The sequence below is a fragment of the Anas acuta genome, chromosome Z (assembly GCF_963932015.1).
Source record: "Anas acuta chromosome Z, bAnaAcu1.1, whole genome shotgun sequence".
Classification (NCBI taxonomy): domain Eukaryota; kingdom Metazoa; phylum Chordata; class Aves; order Anseriformes; family Anatidae; genus Anas; species Anas acuta.
The window spans coordinates 24,693,731-24,714,370 of NC_089017.1; the positions used below are offsets into that span (position 1 = coordinate 24,693,731).

Sequence of the window (20,640 nt, forward strand, 5' to 3'; positions counted from 1 at the left end):
AACTTTTTTCCCTTGACTCTGATCTATAGAACAAAACCCAAGAATACAAGATCGTGGGCTCGTATTCTGATGGCATCAATGTGCTTGGGTTGATCGTCTTTTGTCTTGTTTTTGGAATGGTTATTGGGAAAATGGGAGAGAAAGGCCAAGTGCTTGTGGATTTTTTCAATGCACTGAATGAAGCTACAATGAGAATAGTTCAGATAATTATGTGGTAAGTCCAAGGGTATACTGGCGTTTTCTAATTAATTCTTTAACGGGGTTTTGTCATTGAAAAAGTAAGAGCAGACTCAGACTCAGACTGACTCAGATGTTTGCTTTTGTATGTGTGCTCTTCAGCAAACAGCTTTAAAGGAAGGCTGGTAAACAGTTTCATTTATACAGAATTTGATCACTTAGAGGAAACTGGAGACAAGGCTTCCACTTACTATTAACTAAAGGAACAATCCCATTGGTACATAAGAATCTTGAGTTTTTCAGACATTGTCACTGGAAGTTTATATCAAACCAGTACAACTGTGCTAGTGATTTGAGGACTGTAGAAGAATCACCCACATACCTTTCTCAGTCTTGAACACTATTCCCTGATAGCCGTTATGTTCACAGGGTAACTGTCCTAGGAGCTGAGTTCCTTTAGTAATAAAATTTAATATACCAGCCACAATATAGAGCAAAATCCAAAATGATATGCAAGACACAACTTGGCATCATTTTCCTTGTGCTAATAGGCTTTGTGAGATACCATTCTCACAATATTCTCACATAATGTTCCCAGATGGGAAAAAAATAGAAAGTAGTAACACATTTGGTGGTGTTTAGTTGGACTTCGGAGGTATTCACAAAGCTTGTGTCTGTGCAGTCAGTAGTTGTGCAGATTGCAATTACAGGATCAGCACTACAAGCACATCCAATGTTTTCCAGAGTTTGATCCTACATGGAGAATGCATTGTGCCATTTGCTGTGTATTCTGCCTGTATCCACCTTGCTTGTTTCACACTAACAGTAGCTTAGCAGATCCTTCCCTTCCATTTATTTTCCCTCCATTTCAGCACACTGAGATGTCTGCAAACCAGTAAACCTGTCCAGGGCTTAGCTGCACACTTCTTGCTGCCTTAGAGATACCTTAGTCTCTGCAGTTTGTACTGTGCTAGACACTCCAAATCTGGTGCCTAACTGAGTTAAAGTCCCATGGAATACATGTAGGCTGCATCACTCTGCAGCAAATTACCACTAAAGAGACCCCAAAATTAGCATATGCTACAAATACAGGATCCTACCCATAAGCTACCCTTTGTTTTGCATGTGCCTGAGTCTGACTTCTGGCTCCTTGTGTCTCTAGAGATGTGGGAGCTGTTGCTTTGTATAAGGTAAAGATGGACACTGGCAGTATGAGGAATTAGTTTTCCTTTCGCCAAGTTCAGCATTGAGCAGGAACTAGGACCCTCTACTTTGCACCAGAGGAAAGTACTACTGTGTTTGTGAGATAACACACACACATTTTTATAAGTTAATATTTTAAAACGTATAAATTTCATAAACTCACAAATTTATAAATGAATTTATATTACATTTATCAAAGCTGAAAATTGGCATCTTGTCTGTGTCACAGCCTGTTCTGTGGTAGTGAAAGGAATGCAGAGGAACTGGTGCTAGCATAAGCCCTGAATTTTGCCTTGAATTTGTCTGCTGTAGGCAGCAGCCAATGCAGCTATTTGGACGGGGACCCTTACATCAAACAACAAACTGATGACTGTGCAATCCCAACATTAAAATGACTCTTTTGTGTAGGTGATTCACATACAGTTCCCAGTGCTACAGGGCAGTTCCTGAAAGAGCAGGAGACCTTTCCCATCTCTGTGTGATCAGAGCACAAAATCTTGGTCTCATCCCTGCAAACTTCCACCTTCAAGTAAGGTTATAGCCACTTGTGACTTGTTGAGCATGCAGTATTTCGGAGAATTCCTTTTTAATTGCTTTACTTTTGCTTTCTAGGTATATGCCAATCGGTATTGTGTTTTTAATTGCTGGGAAGATAATAGAAGTTGAGGACTGGGAAATCTTTCGTAAACTGGGTCTTTATATGGCTACAGTGTTAAGTGGGTATGTCATTTTGTAAAGATTAAATTAAATGTATGCAATTTTGGTGCTTAGCTGATTACAACGTAATTATCTACAGCAACCAGTGTCTCCTAGGTCAGAGACAAAAAATTCTGTCAATGCAAATTGTATGAGAATGTTTCAAATACACGTTTTGCTGAATGTATGATTTGTTTTAAAATCTAAGTGCCTTGAATTCTTAGGAAAAAAAAAAAAAAGGCTGTTCTTGTATTCACTATTTCATCTTCTCAAAGTGATGCTGAAACAGATAATATCACTGTATTTGAGGGCTATGAAGATGGTGACTGGCCTAGAGGGGAAGACATATGAGGAGCAGCTGAGGTCACTTGGCCTGTTAAGCCTGGAAAAGAGGAGGCTGAGGGGAGACCTCATCGCGGTCTACAGCTTCCTCACAAGACGGAGTGGAGGGGAAGGCACTGATCTATTCTCTTTAGTCACCAATGATAGGACCTGGGGGAATGGTGTCAAGCTGAGGCAGGGGAGGTTTAGGCTAGACATCAGGAAGAGGTTCTTCACCAAGAAGTTTCAGTGGTCGCACACTGGAACAGGCTCCCCAGCACCAAGCCTGTCTGAATTTAAGAAGGGTTTGGACTGTGCACTTAGTCATATGGTCTACACTTTTGGGTAGACCTGTGTGGTGCCAGGAGTTGGAGTTGATGATCCTCATGGGTCCCTTCCAACTCGGGATATTCTATGATTCTATGATTTTTGAAAGTCACATTGCTTCTTTTAAAAACTAGAAAAAATTGGAAAAGGGGAAGGGTAAGGTGAATCATGACTTAGAGGGCATTTCCAGGCCAATGAACATACATAAACACTTGTATAAAGCTGAAAATATCTATGGGATCTCTGGGACCAAGTTATATCAGTTGCACTGCCCAATACAAATGCAAAGTAAATGCACTGCATGAGAAATGATGCCAAAGAGGAAACTGATCCTATCCCACTCCAACACAGAGAAGGCAGCTAACACTGAGAGTAGCTCTGGGCATCACACCATTCCATCAGCACAAAAATAGCTGGTAAAGCTGGAAAAGTAGCAGTTGCTATCTGCATAACATAAACAAGCACCAAAACATTTTTGCTATTTTTTTTGTATATGCTTGACTGGGTAGAACAGTCTGAGGCTGAAGCAGTTACACCTGAAGAAATTCTTTTGCAGTTACAGAACCTTAGAAGGGGCAACTTAACTGCTTCAAATGGTATTCATTGTAATACTAGATCATTATACATCTCTGAAGAAAATTATTACAAAGAAACCTTTGGAAAGATAAATAGATTTTATGGTCCTAATAAATTAAATGCATTTAAATTTATATTTCCATTTCAGTGAAATATAACTTCTAGGCTGTCTTGGTTCATTGCTTCATTCATTCATTCACTCCTATAATTCCTTCAGTATGCTATGGATTTATTCATATTTTGTCTAGAGGCTAGATCCAAAGTTGTTCAAGAGCTTCTTTCCCACTGCTTTATACATATCCGTGATATTTTCTTCAAATGTCATTCACGCACTTTCTGACTAACAAGCAAAGAGTAGGGTAATATTTTAGTCTTAATTGCAAACTTCTTTATAAAGAATCAGGAAGGATCTCTTTTTTGCATGATTTTTTTCTAGATAATATTTATTTCAGAGTTTTTGTGTTGTTTTGTGCATAAGCCAGCATGTTTGGACTAGCTGTTCAAAACATATTTGAGAAGTGATGACTTTCGAAATAAAAATTACAGCTGCAGAAATAGCAGTGAATTATCACTTTCAAAAATGGTATAGAGATGAGTGATAGTTGTGTTTGTCTAATACATAATGTTTTTTTCTTATTTTATGCACTGGTTCTTTCTTATTTTCTGTTTCATCTTGGAAAATAAATCTAATTTTTAAAGGATGCACACGTTGATGTTTACCAGGAGACTATAAATCATGAGGCTAATACTTTCTTTATAAACTATAAATGAGAGACCAGAAGTTAGGCAGAAGTCATTTATAGAATGACACTGTATAACTTCTGCACGTTTTCTATGTTATTAAAGCCTGTTAATTCAGAGGAGGAATATGTTAGATGGATTTTGACTACCATTCGGCTTCAATTTTAGATCAGATAGCAAACTTTATGGTTGCTTACCTATTAATTGTTACTGTTTGCACTGTAACAGGACATGTCTTCCTTAGGATGTGCGTGAAGACACAGTACCTTCTCCAGATACTTTGCTAAGTATCACCACATAAAGACACCTGTTTACCTGGTAACAACCAAACAACAACGCATGCAGCAAGGGTGCCCACCATTATATCCTTGGCAAGAAAAAGTATGTGTTCCACTGAACTCCATTACGCAGGTCACAGTTTTCCCTGATGCCTGCTAGTACAGCATTTCTGTCTCTTATGGGAAGGCCTACAGAGTCTGATGATCAGGGTGTTGTAGAGAATGGCAAACATTCTCTGCAAAACTGACCAGCAAGAAGGGTATATTAGATCATAGAAGCAAAGATGACACTGTACGCACAAGGTTGTAGGCTGCAGGAAAAAGGTGCCTGTCCTATCTGCCAAGCCTCATACAGCATAAGGACTATTATCCACTGCTGCTGTTTCACGTGGGCACCAATGATGCAGTCAAGAGCAGTCTGAGGAGTGTCAAGAGGGATTGCAGAACCCTGGGAGCAGCAATAAAAGACACAGGAATGCAGGTAGTTTTTTTCATCAGCCCTGCTGGTCAAAGGCAAGGGGACTGATAGGGCCAATGGATTCTGGCAAATCAACAGATGGTTGTAGGACTGGTGCCACAGACAGGGGTTTGGCTACTTAGACTGTGGGACTCATTTTGAGAAACCTTGTCTGCTGGGGGCTGATGGGATCCACCTCTCAGGGAAGGGGAAGAGCATCTTTGGTCATAGACATTCCAAGCTGGTGAAGAAGGCTTCAAACTACAGTTGCCATGTGACAGGAACCTCGAACCAATCTGCTTCTCCCAGTTTGATGCCAGTGTCAGCAATAGATGTCCAGAGCCTGGAGAAGGATCATGAGTCAGCAGGAAAGCACCTGAAGAGCAGCACAAAGTAATACCAGCCACTCCAGCCAGTAAGTTAGTTTCATCAGGGGCCCAACTCAAATATCTCTATACTAACACACACAGCATGGGAAATAAACAAGAGAAGTTAGGGGTGTTTGCATACCTGCAGTGCTATGATCTTATTGACATTACAGAGACATGGTGGGATGGCTCCCAGGACTGGAGTGTTAGGATGGAAGGATATAGGCAAGGGAGGCGAGGAGGCGGTGTTGCCCTTTCTGTCAATGAGCAGCTGGAGTGCATAGAACTCTGCCAGGGGATGGGAGAGGAGCTGACAGAGAGCATATGGGTCAGGATTAAAGGTAGGGCACGGGCAGGGGACATCCTAGTGGGGGTCTGCTACAAGCCACCTGATCAGGAAGACCAAGCAGATGAAGCTCACTGTAGACAGATAGAAGCAGCCTCACATTCACAAGCCCTGGTTCTCATGGAGGACTTTAACAACCCTGATATCTGTTGGAGTGACAACACAATAGGGTAGAGGCAAACCAAGAGGTTCCTGGAATACATTGATGACAACTTCCTTCTCCAAATAACAGAAGAGCCAAAGAAGAGAGGTGCAGTGCTGGATCTCATTCTCATCAACAGGCAGGAGCTGGTAGGGAATGTGAAACTCAAGGGCAGCCTTGGCTGCAGTGATCGTGAAATGGTGCAGTTTTGCATTCAGAGGGCAGCGAGGAGGAAGCACAGCAAACTCTCTATCCTGGACTTCGGGAGAGCAGACTTTGCTCTGTTCAGGAATCTGCTTGGTAGAGTACCATGGGATAAAGCCCTGGAGGGAAGAGGAACTCAAGAAAGCTGGTTAATATTCAAGTACCACCTCCTTCAAATTCAGGAGCAATGCATCCTGACAAAGAGGAAATTGGGCAAAAATGCCAGGACAGCTGCATGGATGAACAAGGAGCTCCTGACCAAGCTCAGAAAGAAGGCCTACAGAGAGTGTAAACAAGTGGAAACAAGATGGAGCAGCCAGGGATAAGGTTAGGAATGCCAAAGCTCTTTTAGAATTAAATTTGGCTAGAGACATCAAGGGCAATAAGAAAGGGTTCTATAGATGAAGTGGTGATAAAAGGAAGATGAGGGAAATTGTGGGCCTTCTCCAGGAGGTCAGCCAGGATATGGAGAAGGCTAAGCTACTTAATGAATATTTTGCCTCAGTCTTCACAGACAAGAGCGCCAGGTACAAGGCCTAGGCCCCAGAAGGCAAAAGCAGAGACAGGAAGTATGATGAGCCACCCAGTGTTGGAGAAGATCTGGTTTAAGACCATCTATGGAACTGTAAGGTGTACAAGCCTATGGAACCTGATGAGATGCATCCAAGGGTCCTGAGGGAACTGGCAGATGCAGCTGCTAAGCCTCTCCCCATCATATATGAGAAGTCGTGGCAGTCCCACTTTCAAAAAGGGAAAAAAGGAGGACCTGGAGAACTACAGGCCAGTCAGTCTCATTTCTGTGCCCAACAAGATCATGGAGAAGATCCTCCTGGAAACTATGCTAAGACACATGGAAAATAAGGACATGATTGGTTACAGCCAGCATGGCTTCACTAAGGGCAGATCGTCCCTGACAAATCTGATGACCTTCTAAGAGGGGCTTACAGTATTGGTGGATACGGGAAGAGCAACTGACATCATCTACCTGGACTTGTGCAAAGTATCCCCCATGATATCCTTGTCTCTAAATTGGAGAGACATGCCTTTGACAGATGGACCACTTGGTGGGTAAGGCTTTGGCTGGATGGTTGCACACAAAAAGTTGTGGTCAATGGCTCAATGTCCAGGTGGAGATCAGTGATGAGCGGTGTTCCTCAGGGGTCAGTAATGGGACCAGCACTATTTAACATCTTTGTTGGTGACACAGAGAGTGAGATTGAGTGCACCCTCAACAATTTTGCCAATGACACCAAGCTGTGTAGTGTAGTCAGTACACTGGAGGGAAGAGATGCCATCCTGGGGGACCTGGACAAGTCTAAGAGGTAGGCCTGTGCGAACCTCAGGAGGTTCAACAACGCCAAGTGCAAGGTTCTGTGTCTGGGTCAGGGCAATCCCAAATACAAATACATGCTGGGGGGAGAATGGATTGAGAACAGCTCTGATGAGAATGATCTGTGAGTGCTGGTTGACAAGAATCTTGACATGAGCCATCAATGTGCGCTTACAGCCTAGAAAGCCAACCATATGCTGGGCTGCATCAAAAGTAGCGTGGCCAGCAAGTTGAGGGAGGTGATTCTGCCCCTTTAGTCTGCTCTCCTGAGATCCCAGTTGGAATACTGCATTCAGCTTTGGGGTCCCCAACACAAGGAGGACATGGATGTATTAAAAGGAGTTGAGAGGATGAAGTCACAAACATGATCAAGAGGCTGGAGCACCTTTTCTATGAAGACAGGCTGAAAAAGTTGGGGTTGTTCAGCCAAGAGAAGAGAAGGCTCCAAGAAAACCTTATAGCAACCTTCCCATAACTAAAGGGGATCTACAGGAAAGCTGGAGAGGGACTCTTTGTCAGGGACTGTAGTGAGAAGACAGGGAGTATTGGCTTTAACCTAACAAAGGTTAAGTTTAGATTATATAAGGAGGACATTTTTTCCCACGAAGGTGGTGGGGCACTGGAACAGGTTGCTGAGAGAAGTTGCCCCATTCCTGGAAGTGTTCAAAGCCAGATTGGATGGGGCTTCAAGCAACCTATTTTAGTGTGAGGTTGGGTGTTGGCAGGGGTGTTGGAATTATATGATCTTTAAGGTCCCTCCAGTCTAAGCCATTCTATATTTTCTGGCCTTCAGGAATGCCCTTTTTCCCATCGCTCTTCAAACCGTAGGAGTTGTGCTTTTTCTTTGTTTTGGATTCTCTTCCCACCATCATTTTAGGTTTCATCATTATTTGCCTCATGTTTGTGGTGTTTTCTGTTCATGTACATCTTTTGTATCCATTTCTCTATTATCCTTCCTTTAAGGTAACTCTTAAGAGTTACAGGATGTCTCAAACATACTTCTTGTTTTCACTAGCAAGAAAAGTGTGCAAGATCACAAGAGCTTGTATGTCTTATCCTCCTCTTCCTTTCCGTTTTCTTCCCTCTCCAACTCATTATACACCTCACTTTCTTCCCAACTTTCTTATTCATGACCTTTTACATCCTTGACCCTACCAGCTCTTTCCCACCCTTGTCTGCGACATATCTCAGCCTCTATTTAGGTCAACACAAAGCAATAATCTTCCCCTAATGCCTCTGCTCCTGTTGCCCAGAAAATGTCTTCATCCCATCACTTTTTAGAGCAGCAGTGTCAGGATTAGGATATGTTAGCAGATACAGAGGAGAAAAATCAAAATAGGAGGCATAATGAACCAGAGAACTCTCAGCCTAAAGGAGAAAGGAAGCTGCAGCAAGCCATCTGGCCATATCTTTGCCTTTGTCTCTTCTGAAAGCAGCAAGACAGTTACATGAATGCTGAAAGAATGCTATTTTGAGAAATAAAAATTGCTGCTTGTTATGTGTTGTGTTTAATTGCTGCTTGTTATGTGTTGTGTTTAATACATGCAAATAAATATTTCTTCAAATTTGTTTCATGAAAATCAGTAGTAACAAAATAGATATGCACAAATGTTATTTTGGATAATGCCATGTTTATGGTGCAAAGTGCAGATCTAAAATTTTCAAAATAACTTTATTTGGAAGTCATTATGTTTGTAGATGTAGACATTACTTGAAAAGTTTACTCGCATCATTTTTGTTAAGACACCCAACAATATCCAAGTTTTTATATTTTGTCTACATGTTCTGCGTAATTCAGTTTGTTCTCAGGCACCGTTTTATAAATTTTTATGTTTCTTTCTAGAGTTCTTTATAGAACTTTATGGATATATGTTGTGTGCTCTCTTGTACATTCCAATAAATAAAACATTTTTCACATAAAGAGTGAAAACTTAATTCCCATTGTCTTTAACAAGATCATTTTTCCAAGGAAACAAGTAGCTAAATGTCAGGGCCTTTTTACTGGTTTTGTAAATTTCTGTGCTGTGGCTCTTGCTCTTAATTGCCTGGTTTTGTTGGAACAAATGGCACTATGATTTATTGTCATCTTTATCAAGTACTCTAAATCATAAAGCACTGTTACAGCACAGTGCTTTATTATTATTATACATTTGCAAGACTATCTTGTGAGGACAGAATAAAAATACCAAGGTCATATATGCAACACTTCTGGGTTTTGTGTTTCCATGCTGTGATAATTTCTTTTCAAAAAAGCTGATGTTGCCATGATGGCTTTTGATTTTGGAATATAGGAAATACTTCACAGACTATTCACATATATTTAATTTCAAATATACCCATAGTAGGCTGTTTGCCTATAATCTTAATGGCCACAAAACTCTACAGCATATGCATTCAGGATTAATGCACAATGTTCGAAGGGTGACTATGTCCCTGAAACACACTCAAATATCCAAAGATACCTGAGCAATGTGTAAAGTCAGGAGGACAATTTCATCATTGCATGTCTACACACTTAATTTTAAAAAGTAATAGTTTCAAAACACAGTATTTCAGCACCTTACAACGTGAAAGATATATGTAAGACTACATATATCGCATTTGTACAGTCTGAAGTATCTCAGTTTAATATATAGAATCAATGTAAAATAGCCATGTTTGAATTGTAGACGTCTGAATTGTAGACCTCGGCTTACACAATTTTCCACAAAATAGATGTGGACTTTTAAATAGAATGTTGTTCTCTAAGTATTAAAGATAGATGTAACTAAAGTCTCTGAGAGTTTCACAATTGTATTTGAAGACAGAATTAGATGTCATTTATGACCGTCTTATCATTGAAACAAGGCAATGAAATCTATCCATCAATTTAACTATTCCATTTTCTTTTGCAGCCTTGCAATCCATTCCACTGTAATTCTGCCACTGATCTACTTAATAATAGTAAGGAAAAATCCTTTTCGTTTTGCCATGGGGATGGCTCAGGCACTTCTGACAGCCCTCATGATTTCTTCCAGGTAAACAAAAGTAACATTTATTTTCTGTTATGTTTATAGTAGTAATTGCATTGTTTGTGCTCTGATTTTATTGTCACTTTGTTACATATCTGTTTCACCTGGGCAATTGTAAATACCTTGGAGGGTTGAAATATTACTTTTGAGGTTATTTCTGCAGTACCCAAAAGGGAAGTATAGATTGTAGTGAAGCTGTGCTGGCCTTTCTCCAAAGTAGAGTCTGGTCTTCCAGATGCAAATTCAGGAAATATTTTTTTGCCATTCAGTTAATTACTCATGGACCTGCTTTAGGCTGTTTCAGTGTTACATACATTATGAAAATTTTAATGTGTATTTTTGAGGATAACTAAGACTTTGTTATTTCTTCCTGTAATTTGAAGAAAGAGCAAAGATAGTTTTGCTTTAAAACCCAACTCTTCACTTTCATATTGCAGCCTTCCTGTCTGCAAATCAGGCTGTAAGGGAAAGAAAAGATAAAGGAAATGGTATATCACCTGTGCTTACTTTCTGTGTTTATCTGTGTGCCAGTTCAGCAACTTTGCCTGTCACCTTCCGCTGTGCAGAAGAAAAAAACTTTATTGATAAAAGAATTACCAGGTTTGTACTTCCAGTTGGAGCTACCATCAACATGGATGGCACAGCTCTCTACGAAGCAGTAGCAGCTGTATTTATTGCACAACTGAATGACTTGGAACTGGATATTGGCCAAATAGTTACCATTAGGTAAGACTAAAGCCAAGACATGCATTTTGTTGGTGTTTTTTTTAATGAATGATTTTACTTTGAATACCTTATGGGAGAGTTGAAGCTATCATTCACAGCACAGAAGAAAGCAGAATAATTCTCATATCTTGTTCCAGAGCCTATGCATCCAGGTGAGAAGGTGGGCTAGGCCAAGGTATATTGGGAAATTGCTGTTATCATCTCACAGTAAGCACTTGCAAACCCAACTCAGCATCTTCATATGATTTAAGTTGTATGTTGGACATGCATTTATCTATTTATTCTGCATTGTAATCCTAACAGTTGTTTGCTTGGACTCTGCTTCAAGTGTTAGGAACTGTGATGGCACTGTTTCAAACTTGTCCAACTGACTTGTCCCCACATGCTGAGTAGATACTACTCAACAGGAAAACTGGAATATTTGGATTTCTTCCTTGCAGTGAAATATGCCCATTTGTGCCAGAAAATAGAGCTACTGTGAGCAGAACGTATCCTGAATGCATTTTTCTGTCTTTATTTGGGATTTAGTGTCACAGCTACAGCAGCCAGCATTGGAGCTGCTGGTGTCCCCCAAGCTGGACTAGTCACCATGGTGATTGTACTGAGTGCTGTTGGCCTGCCAGCCGAAGATGTTACTCTGATCATTGCAGTTGACTGGCTTCTGTAAGTTTAAGGCACTTGATATTTATTTATTATTATGTTTAATTCTTACACAAGCTTTTCAGCAACATGTGGGCCTGTGAAGAACAAAATCATGTAGGAATGCTGCAGGAATTGGACAAAGATTCTTTTTGTGGCCGGCCCTGTTCAATATAGAATTGGATGTAGCCATGGCTATAATTCTATGAGAAGTCCTACAGTGTGGGATGGAAGTTAATAACCTCACATCCAGAGATTCTGTTCAGCCAGTGGGCACAACATTGTTAAATTGTTAGTGTAATGCTCAGGAAAGGCATGTTTCACAGTACTGAGGAGCACCTTTGGAGTTTCTCAACTGCTACCATATTTTACTAAATAGATACACCATTCACAAAAATCAAATGCAGCCACAAGCAGAATCATCTCAGCTGATTTTAACAAAGTACATAAATGCCATACGCTGGTGAAGATGGAGTGAAGCACATGAACTAAGCAAAGTTGGACCTTGATTCTATATGCACACACGACAGGCTCTACAAGGGTACATTCTGCCAGCATCAGTTTGCTTGAGCTGCTTTTCAGTGAGACAGTTTCTTAAGGATACAGCCCCATGACCAGCAAGCACACATGCAAATTCAGAAAGCACTACTTAGCCCTGATCCCAACCACTTCACCTTAGAGCACATAAAAACCTCAGTCCCATTAGGCATCACCTTCTGGAAAGAAGCACTTAACCAGAAGTCTTCTGTTCAAACAAGACATTTCTAAGAAACTTCTGCAACAACCCCAAAGAATGACATCATGTATTCTGGAGTTCAAAAAGAAATAGGTGTTCAGTTTTGTCCCATGATTCACTGGGAAAGGATAACAAGATTCCCAAGTAAAGGAGTATAACTTTAGTTTATAATACAGCTTTTTTCTGCCTCCTAAAGTGTCCAGGCTCAGACTGGACACTTAGCTTATCAGACTGGGCACTCAGCTTATCATGCTCAGACTGAGGTCTTAATCACCAGCATTAACTCATCATGGGTGATATTTTATTGGTACCAATCCACAGATACTAATCATTTCATAGACTCTGCATTTCATTTTCTTAGGCTTATATTTACCCTCGAAGTAAGTTCATTCCTTTTCCTTGCCCACCTTTTTCAATGATTTTCTTGAAGGATTTCTTGGCAGCAACCTATGCATTTCACAGATACACTTAATTTATTTGATTATATAACTCAATTTTTCAATCTGTAGAGAAACTGTTCTCCAGAAAAGCAAGGCCATTGAATGGATCCAAGAACCAATTAAATTTCAGTATAAACATCATACCTTCAAAAAAAACACATCACCAAACAGTGTACGTTTCCCCCATCAACTGTCTGCAACAGTGTCTAATAGGTTTGTTTGCTGTGCTCCACAACCATTTTGTTTTCTCCAGCTCTTTTACCAGTGCTCATTTAGTTTTGTTAAGGATGGTGAAGATCTGTACAAATCATTGCCTCAGAGCAGTTATCTAAAGAAGAATGTAAGAGCAAAACAAATGCATATTGTTACTTTTCCCAAAGTGCTTTCTTAGCCTTCAGGAAGTGGCAAATCATAAAGTTCCCATGTTAGAAGTGATTTTTGTTTTAACAGTGCTCAACAGATTTCTTCTGACATGAAATTACCTTGTTTCTTTTGGAACCCATATCAACTTCTAGCATCCAAATGTTCTGTGAAAAGGAATTCCACAACCTAACAATGTGCTGCACAAAATACTTTTTTTTTAAGCCATCTCATAATCCTTTTACCTGATTTCCTCTAATTTCTTCATGAGAATGAGACAGGAAGAGAACAGTCATTCTGTACTTACTATGGTAATCATAATTTAACGCACGCTATCATAGAATCATAAAATCATCAAGGTTGGAAAAGACCTCCATGATCATCTGGTCCAACTATTCCCCTACCACCAATATCACCCACTAAACCATGTCTCCAAGCACCACATGCTACCTTTCCTTAAACACCTCCAGGGACGGTGACTCCACCACTTCCCTGGGCAACCTGTTCCAGTGCCTAATTACTCTATCTGAGAAGAAATTTCTCCTAATTTCCAACCTCAGCCTCACCTGGTACAACTTCAGGACATTCCCTCTAATCCTGTCTCTACTTATCTGTGAGAAGAGGCCGACCTCCAGCTCCCCACAACTTCCTTTCAAGTAGTTGTAGAGAGCAATAAGGTCTCCCCTGAGCCTCCTCTTCTCCAGACTAAAAAAACAAAAAATAAAAATTAAAAAATAAAAAAGTTATTTCAGCCATTCCTCATAGGACCTGTGTTCCAGACCCTTCACCAGCTTTGTAGCCCTTCTCTGGACATGTTTCAGGTCCTTGATGTCCTTCTCGAGGGGCCCAAAACTGAACATAGTACTCAAGGTGTGGTCTCACTAGAGCAAAGTACAGGGGAACGATCACCTTCCTGGTCCTGCTGGCCGTGCTATTCCTGATACAAGCCAGGATGCTGTTGGCCTTCTTGGCCACATAGGCACACTGCTGGCTCATGTTCAGGCAAGCATCGACCAACACCCTCAGATCCTTTTCCTCTGCACAGCTTTTGAGCCTCTCTGCCCCAAGTGTGTAGCGCTCCATGGGATTGTGACCAAAACGCTGGAGCCAGCACTTAGCTGTGTTGAACCTCATCCCATTGGCCTCAGCCCATTGACCCAACCAGTTCCCTCTGCAGGGCCTTTCTGTCTTTTCTTCAGTCCGCAATTTAGGTGATTCTTAGGCACAATAATAGTACATGGAAGATACTTGTTCCACCATGAAACAGAGAACTGTCTTTGATTCTAATTGACATATGTTTCAGATGAAGGTGTCTTGCTGTGTAAAGAAAATTAAAGATCAATTTCATGAACAAGGGATCGTTGGCAGTGCATTTTGCACTTCAGCAGATGGGATGCACATCATGATGACATGTAGATTAACATTTTTGCCTTTTGTACTTACTGCCTAAAATGTATTATTTTGTAACCTGCTAGTTGTGCTTATTAACAATCTTCTAGTTAATTCTGAACTCATCAAGGTTTTTTTTTTTTTTTTTTTTTATGTAGGCTTGAGGAGATTTTCCATGTTTATAATTAAGAAGTAGAATATGATTATTATGAAAAATGAGTTTAATGTGTGATTCACTCATTCTACTGATCGTACTGGACATTTACTACATCCTTCCCTCTTCCTTTTCCTACCCCTCCCACATGAAGAATCCATAGCCACCTGTTCATGCTAGAGTTCAGCAACTGTTGTAGAATTTTGTTTGGGAACTGATTCACTGCATTATTGTTTTTGAAGTCTCCCATGCCAGTTTTCACGTTTTGCATGGTATTCCTGCTTTTCTGCCAAGCAATGGCATATTTTTAAGGCCTGAAGGTCACATTTCTCTTGGGAGAGAAATTTGCAGCACAGAAGCATTAAGAAGTGTTTCTTAATGTGACTTAACACAACTTTGTACATCAATTCTTTAGCAAGAGTTTAGGCCAAAATACTGGGCTAGGCACTTCTGTAGTTGAGGAAATAACTATCAAAAAGGCAAAAGGCAAACACTTATGCTGTGCCCCACAGTCTCTCCTCCCATTCCTCCAAAAGTGGTCTCATCGCAAAGAGAGCCAGCTGTGTAGCATACTCCAGGGCCTGAGAAGTGCTCTCCATAAGACTTCTTAAAGTCTCTGCACAGCAGTTTGATTACTGCTGTTAACAGACCAGTTATGTGACTTAGAGCTTCATTCATCCTGTACAAAGGCATTCATTTTGGAAGTCACACCAGGTTTGTTCAAATTCATATGGCAAAAATTCTCCCCTTTGATCCCTTGTCCTCCTGCACTTTTTCCTTTAAGGCCAGAATGGCCTAGAATCCACACTGGCAAAAAAACATGAGCTCACCATTTGGTAACATCGCTTATGTTTACTAAAAGGATTTTTTAGGTAACGTATTGAATGATTTCTCTGACATTTTTATTCCACAGGGATCGATTCAGAACAATGGTTAATGTCTTGGGAGATGCCTTTGGTACAGGGATAGTGGAGAAGCTCTCTAAAAAGGAGCTGGAGCAGATGGATGTCAATTCTGAAGTTAATATAGTCAACCCTTTTGCCTTGGAAACAACAACACTTGATAATGATGAAACAGAGACCAAGAAATCGTATGTCAATGGAGGCTTTGCTGTGGATAAGTCTGACACCATATCCTTCACGCAGACATCTCAGTTCTAAAGCCAGTAAGTAGCTTTCAGATGAAACAGGAGCACTAAAGGACATGGCCATATGCATTCTTAAAAAGTTAAAGGGTAACTGAAAATGAATTACATCTCACATATATTTGATTTACTGCACAGACTGATTCTCTTCACTGGTTCTGCCCCCTTCTGATCACCTCTGTCAACAATTTGAACTCACCACTTTTGCTCCTTGCTGATATGTTGAAGAAAAAGACATTTGTAAAATACTTGGTGGTATACACGCTTGGTGAGGCTATGAATTGCCTCTTTGGAATCAGCTTGCTCATATATGGGGATCAATAGCTGGAACAGCCAAACGTGTTTTTCTCAGGAGTAGCACAGCATTCCACATCTCACCTGCATTACAAAACACCTTTACAAAATCTCTTTTGACATCTTTGCCTTCTAAACACATTGCACTGTACCAGAAACCTACTGTAACTTGATCATGTGCCAAAATACTCCTTTCTGCAGCTGAGAGATCACCTCTAGGGTAAATTGAGTCAGAAAGGAACGGAACAAGGCCTTGTAGTAAGTATTCTAGTGTGAATGGGGTTTCATTTTTCTTTAATTGTGAAATAATTGGGCATGGAAGAGCTGCCATTGCTTACATAGCTAGACTTCCTCTTGTGTTGCCTATGAATGGCAGCTGCTGGCCTTCCAATGTGAAACACATTGCTGTGGATTTTGGCTTCTGGCTTTTGAAGAGTTTTGATAAAGTGAAACTTCACCAGTTTTGGTCCACTTCAGTGGCATCCTGATACATAGACATCAGATGGAGAAATGGTACTTTACTCTTGTCCACCCTTGACTCTAACCAAATATTAATCAGCCCATAAGTAGCCAGAGGTCAGGAAGATGAAAACAGGCTATAAAGCAACACATAATGCAAACTAAAACTTTCCTCCTTAGAACAAAAACAAGTATGGTATGAAGAGTAGGAGGCATGCCTCTTCGTAGACAGATGCCACTGTCACTAAGCTCTTTGCACGGACTGGCTGTGTAAGCATGCAAGTTTGTAGCTGTGACACCACTTAGAGTGCCAACATATATTATCAGCTACATTGTATCTCATGAAGCATTTCTGGACCCAGAAAGTCATGTATTCTGCTGGCTTGCTGTAGGATAAGAAGCAACAAGAATTTCCTAATAAGAAATCTCCATTGTCTACAACATTTTATACAAGATTTTTGTGGTGCGAAATCACTCTCCCCAGGGAGGAATTGCTGTAACATTTTTTTTTCCCTTGCATTTTGCCATTCATTAGCCATTTTACTTGTAAACTGAAATTCATATACAGTTGTTTGTAAGTAAGATTATAGGAAACCTAAAATTGCACTCATATGTTAACAAAAAACCCTGCAGATTCTGCTGTTCATGGCAGTGTACTATACTTGAGTCAGGCCTACACTTTTTTATTTAAATAAACCAGAAGCGTGCCAAAGAGCAACAATTAAGAAGAACATATTTACTGTAGAATTTGATAAATTGCACCTTAAACCAACAAGTCAATGAAACATAATACCATGTTTAAATTAAACATTGTAACATATGTGATAATGTTAATCCAAATATAATTATGTTTATCCATAATAAGGAAAATGTACAGATTGAGTAAGTCAATCTTTTACCTGTGCAGAAATAGTATGAAACATTTGTATGGCTTTGCTTATGAAAGGAAAAACAAAACAAAACAAAACAAAATAAACAAACAAACAAAAAAACACCAGTTTCCCATAATTAGCGTATGATCTATGTCTTGTCTTTCCTTTGCTTTTTTTTTTTTTTAAGTTATCTATTTACCATTACCCCATTGTGTAACCACCCTACTATGATGTACTGTGAATAATGTTCCTAATATATTCTAAATAAATAAATTCTCTCCTTCGTTCTTGTTGTAGCCTCCCATCCTCTCCTCACTGTAGAATATTGAGTTCCATTAGCTATGGCAGGAAAAGCAAAACTGTGTGAGTTTATGATTTAGGTTCCCTTCACTACCCTTCACATCTAGCAGTAGCTTTGGCAAGAATTAATCTGTTCTTACAATAAAATAAAAACATTGCTCTCACAATAATACGGCAGTGAGACTACAATAAAACCCTTTAAATATGGAAGATTTGGGTTGGTGGTACACTTTTAAACACATGCTAAGTAGCAGATTATTTATTTATATTGATCTGATTCAGGGTTGATGGTGCTGTGTTGACATCCACCTACCACCAAGACACCCAACCACAAAGTAAAGATGCTTCAGTCCAAGGATGCTTTTCCTGACATCCCGTTCAAACTATTTATATTCTGCATAGGTGGAAACACTGTACATAAGCAAAGCGTTCTCTTCTCCACAGCCTGCTACTCTGGCAGCCTTGGAGATTTTTTTTAGAGAATGTGCCACTGGAATACGCCCTGCAGATTCTGGGTCTTTGAGCCCTGTTGTTAGGTTGATATACACTCTTTGAGGCTGTGGAAGCTCATGCAAGTTTGGTTCTGAATCTACAGTATTATGTGTGTAACTGTACACTGTATATACATGTATGTATCTGTAGCAGCCCCACAAGAATTTAAACCACAGAAACACAGCCACTATATGCAGGTCACCTGTTCTCTCATCTTCTCTGCCAAGAACAGGAACAATCCTTATTGCCTCAAAAAAAAAATAAATGATGGCTAGACCCTCTCCTTCTTGAATTTACAATTTCAGGCCTGTTTGACTACACATGATGTGCAGCACAGTACCTGCTGACACCACATGGCCGGTAAAATGCCAAGCACCACAACAGGTGCAACTGCTGCCACTGCTGTTGCTCCACAGAGCCACGCCTCCAGCCTGTGGCTCTACCAAGCCACCAGATGGCAGCACTGGGCAGACCACCTGCTGGGGTGGGGAAAGGGCCATGGGTGAAGGGCAGGGCTACATGGCCCATAGGCCTGCCTGCAGCTGTGATTGGCCAGGACAGGAAATCCCATCTCAGGTGTCTAACTGATTGGCTGTCCATTTCCTTAAGCTGAGCAAGTGCTTATATGTAAGAACACATATGTTTCTATACAACTGTATTGCATTTAGATGCTGAGATGCTGCTATGAGAAATGGCCCTGCAAAAGGTGAGATGTAAGCGTAGTAATAGGAAAAGCTAGAGGACGAGCAAGAAGGTTAAGAGGAGGTGCTGTAGGTACCATAGAATAGATTCCCCTGCAGCACAAACCCTGGAGGGGACCATGACATTGCAGGTGAATGTGTCAAAAGGGAAGCTGCAGCTTTAAGGGAGCCTGCAGTAGAGCAGGGGAGAAGTCTGAGGAGGAAGGAGTTTCCAAGCGGAGCAGTGATAAGGGTGACTGCAAACTCCCAGGCCTGTGAGACAGTTTGGGGTGGAGGGAAATCGAAGAGTCATGGATGAAGGAGTGTAACTGAGTTTGAGATGAAGGGATGAGGGGAGAAGTTGGGGGAGGGAGGGGCTGGACTGGGAAAGTGTACGTTTTTATTTTGCAATAAAATAAATTAACTTTAACCACGTTGAGTCTGATTTGCCTGTGATGGTGATTGCTAACTGAGCTCCTTCTCCTTATCTTGACCCATGGGACTTCCCTTTTTTTTTTTGTTTGTTTTGTTTTGTTTTGTCATCTTGCTGAGGACAGAGGGAGAGTGGTTGGGTGCACATTGGCTACTGTCCAAGGTTAGACAGTCACAGCTATATATACAATTTATATATAGTAGAAATATAGAAGGGACTCTATAAGTGTTCTGTCTTTCCGTTGCTTAAGTTGCCCTTTTACCATCACCCATTTATGTACTCGCCCTGTTTTGATGCACTCTGACTTGTGTTCCTAACATGTTCTATATCAGAAATTTCTCTCCTTTGCTCTTGCTGTAGCCTCCTTTACCCACTGTGTTCCTTTAGCTATAGTGAGAAAAACTGGATGAGATTATAATTTAAGTAACAGTCTTGGGTGTATGTGGAAAGGGTTTGGTAGCAGAAGAGCTGCAGGGGTGGCTTCTGTGAGAAGACTCCAGAAGCTGCCCCATGTGAGATAGGAGCCAGTTAAAAAGGGACCCACTGATGGCCAGAGCCAAGCCACTGAGCGATGTTGGTTCCACCTCTGTGAGAGCATATTTAAGAAAAAGAAAATTCTGCTGTGCACCAGCAGCAGGGAGAGAGAGGAGTCAGAAGCAACCCAGGTTAGTGAAGAATGATGGGGAAGAGGTGTGCCAGGCACTGGAGCAGAAGTTCCCCCACAGCCTGTGGAGAGGCCCATGGTGGAGCAGGCTGTCCCTGTACAGCCCATGGGTGCCACGGCAGAGCAGATCATGATGCAGCCCATGGAGGAGCCCCCGGTGGAGCAGTTGGATGTGGCCTGGAGGAGTGTGCAGCCCATGGAGAGCCCCTGCAGGATTATAAGGCTAAAACCAGGATAGCAACCCTGGACTTTTGGAGAGCCAACTTCGACCTCTTCCGGGAACTGCTTGGGAGTATCTCATGGGCTATGTTGCTAGAAGGCAAGGGTACATGTGACAGCTGGGCTACGTTTAAACAGCACTTCTTCCAAGCTCAGTATCTGTGCATCCCTAAGAATAGGAAATCGGGGAAGAGGGGCAGGAAACCTGCGTGGATGAGCAAGGAGCTCATCGATAAGATCAAAAGGACGAGGAAGGTTTATGAAATGTGGAAAAAGGGCCTGTCCTCTTGCGAGGAGTATAGAAGTGTTGTCAGGGTCTGCAGGGACACGACAAGGAAGGCTAAAGCCCACCTAGAGATGAGGCTTGCAAAAGAGATCAAAGATAATAAGAAGGGTGTTTTTTTCTTAAAGTATGTAAACAGTAAAAGGAAGACTAGGGATAATGTGGGTCCTTTGCTGAAC

General features: G+C 41.0%; 1 protein-coding gene across 1 annotated transcript in view; it reads left to right on the forward strand.

Moving 5' to 3' along the window:
• The window catches only part of SLC1A1 (solute carrier family 1 member 1), a 61,937-nt gene extending 44,263 nt beyond the window's left edge, over window positions 1–17,674 (forward strand). Inside the window, exons 7-12 of the mRNA XM_068666909.1 lie at window positions 30–214; window positions 1,993–2,100; window positions 10,061–10,183; window positions 10,709–10,903; window positions 11,432–11,566; window positions 15,535–17,674. Of these exons, the coding sequence (XP_068523010.1) occupies window positions 30–214; window positions 1,993–2,100; window positions 10,061–10,183; window positions 10,709–10,903; window positions 11,432–11,566; window positions 15,535–15,781 (993 nt within the window). The 3' untranslated portion in view covers window positions 15,782–17,674. The remainder of the gene's footprint in view (window positions 1–29; window positions 215–1,992; window positions 2,101–10,060; window positions 10,184–10,708; window positions 10,904–11,431; window positions 11,567–15,534) is intronic.
• The last annotated feature ends 2,966 nt before the right edge of the window (window positions 17,675–20,640 follow it).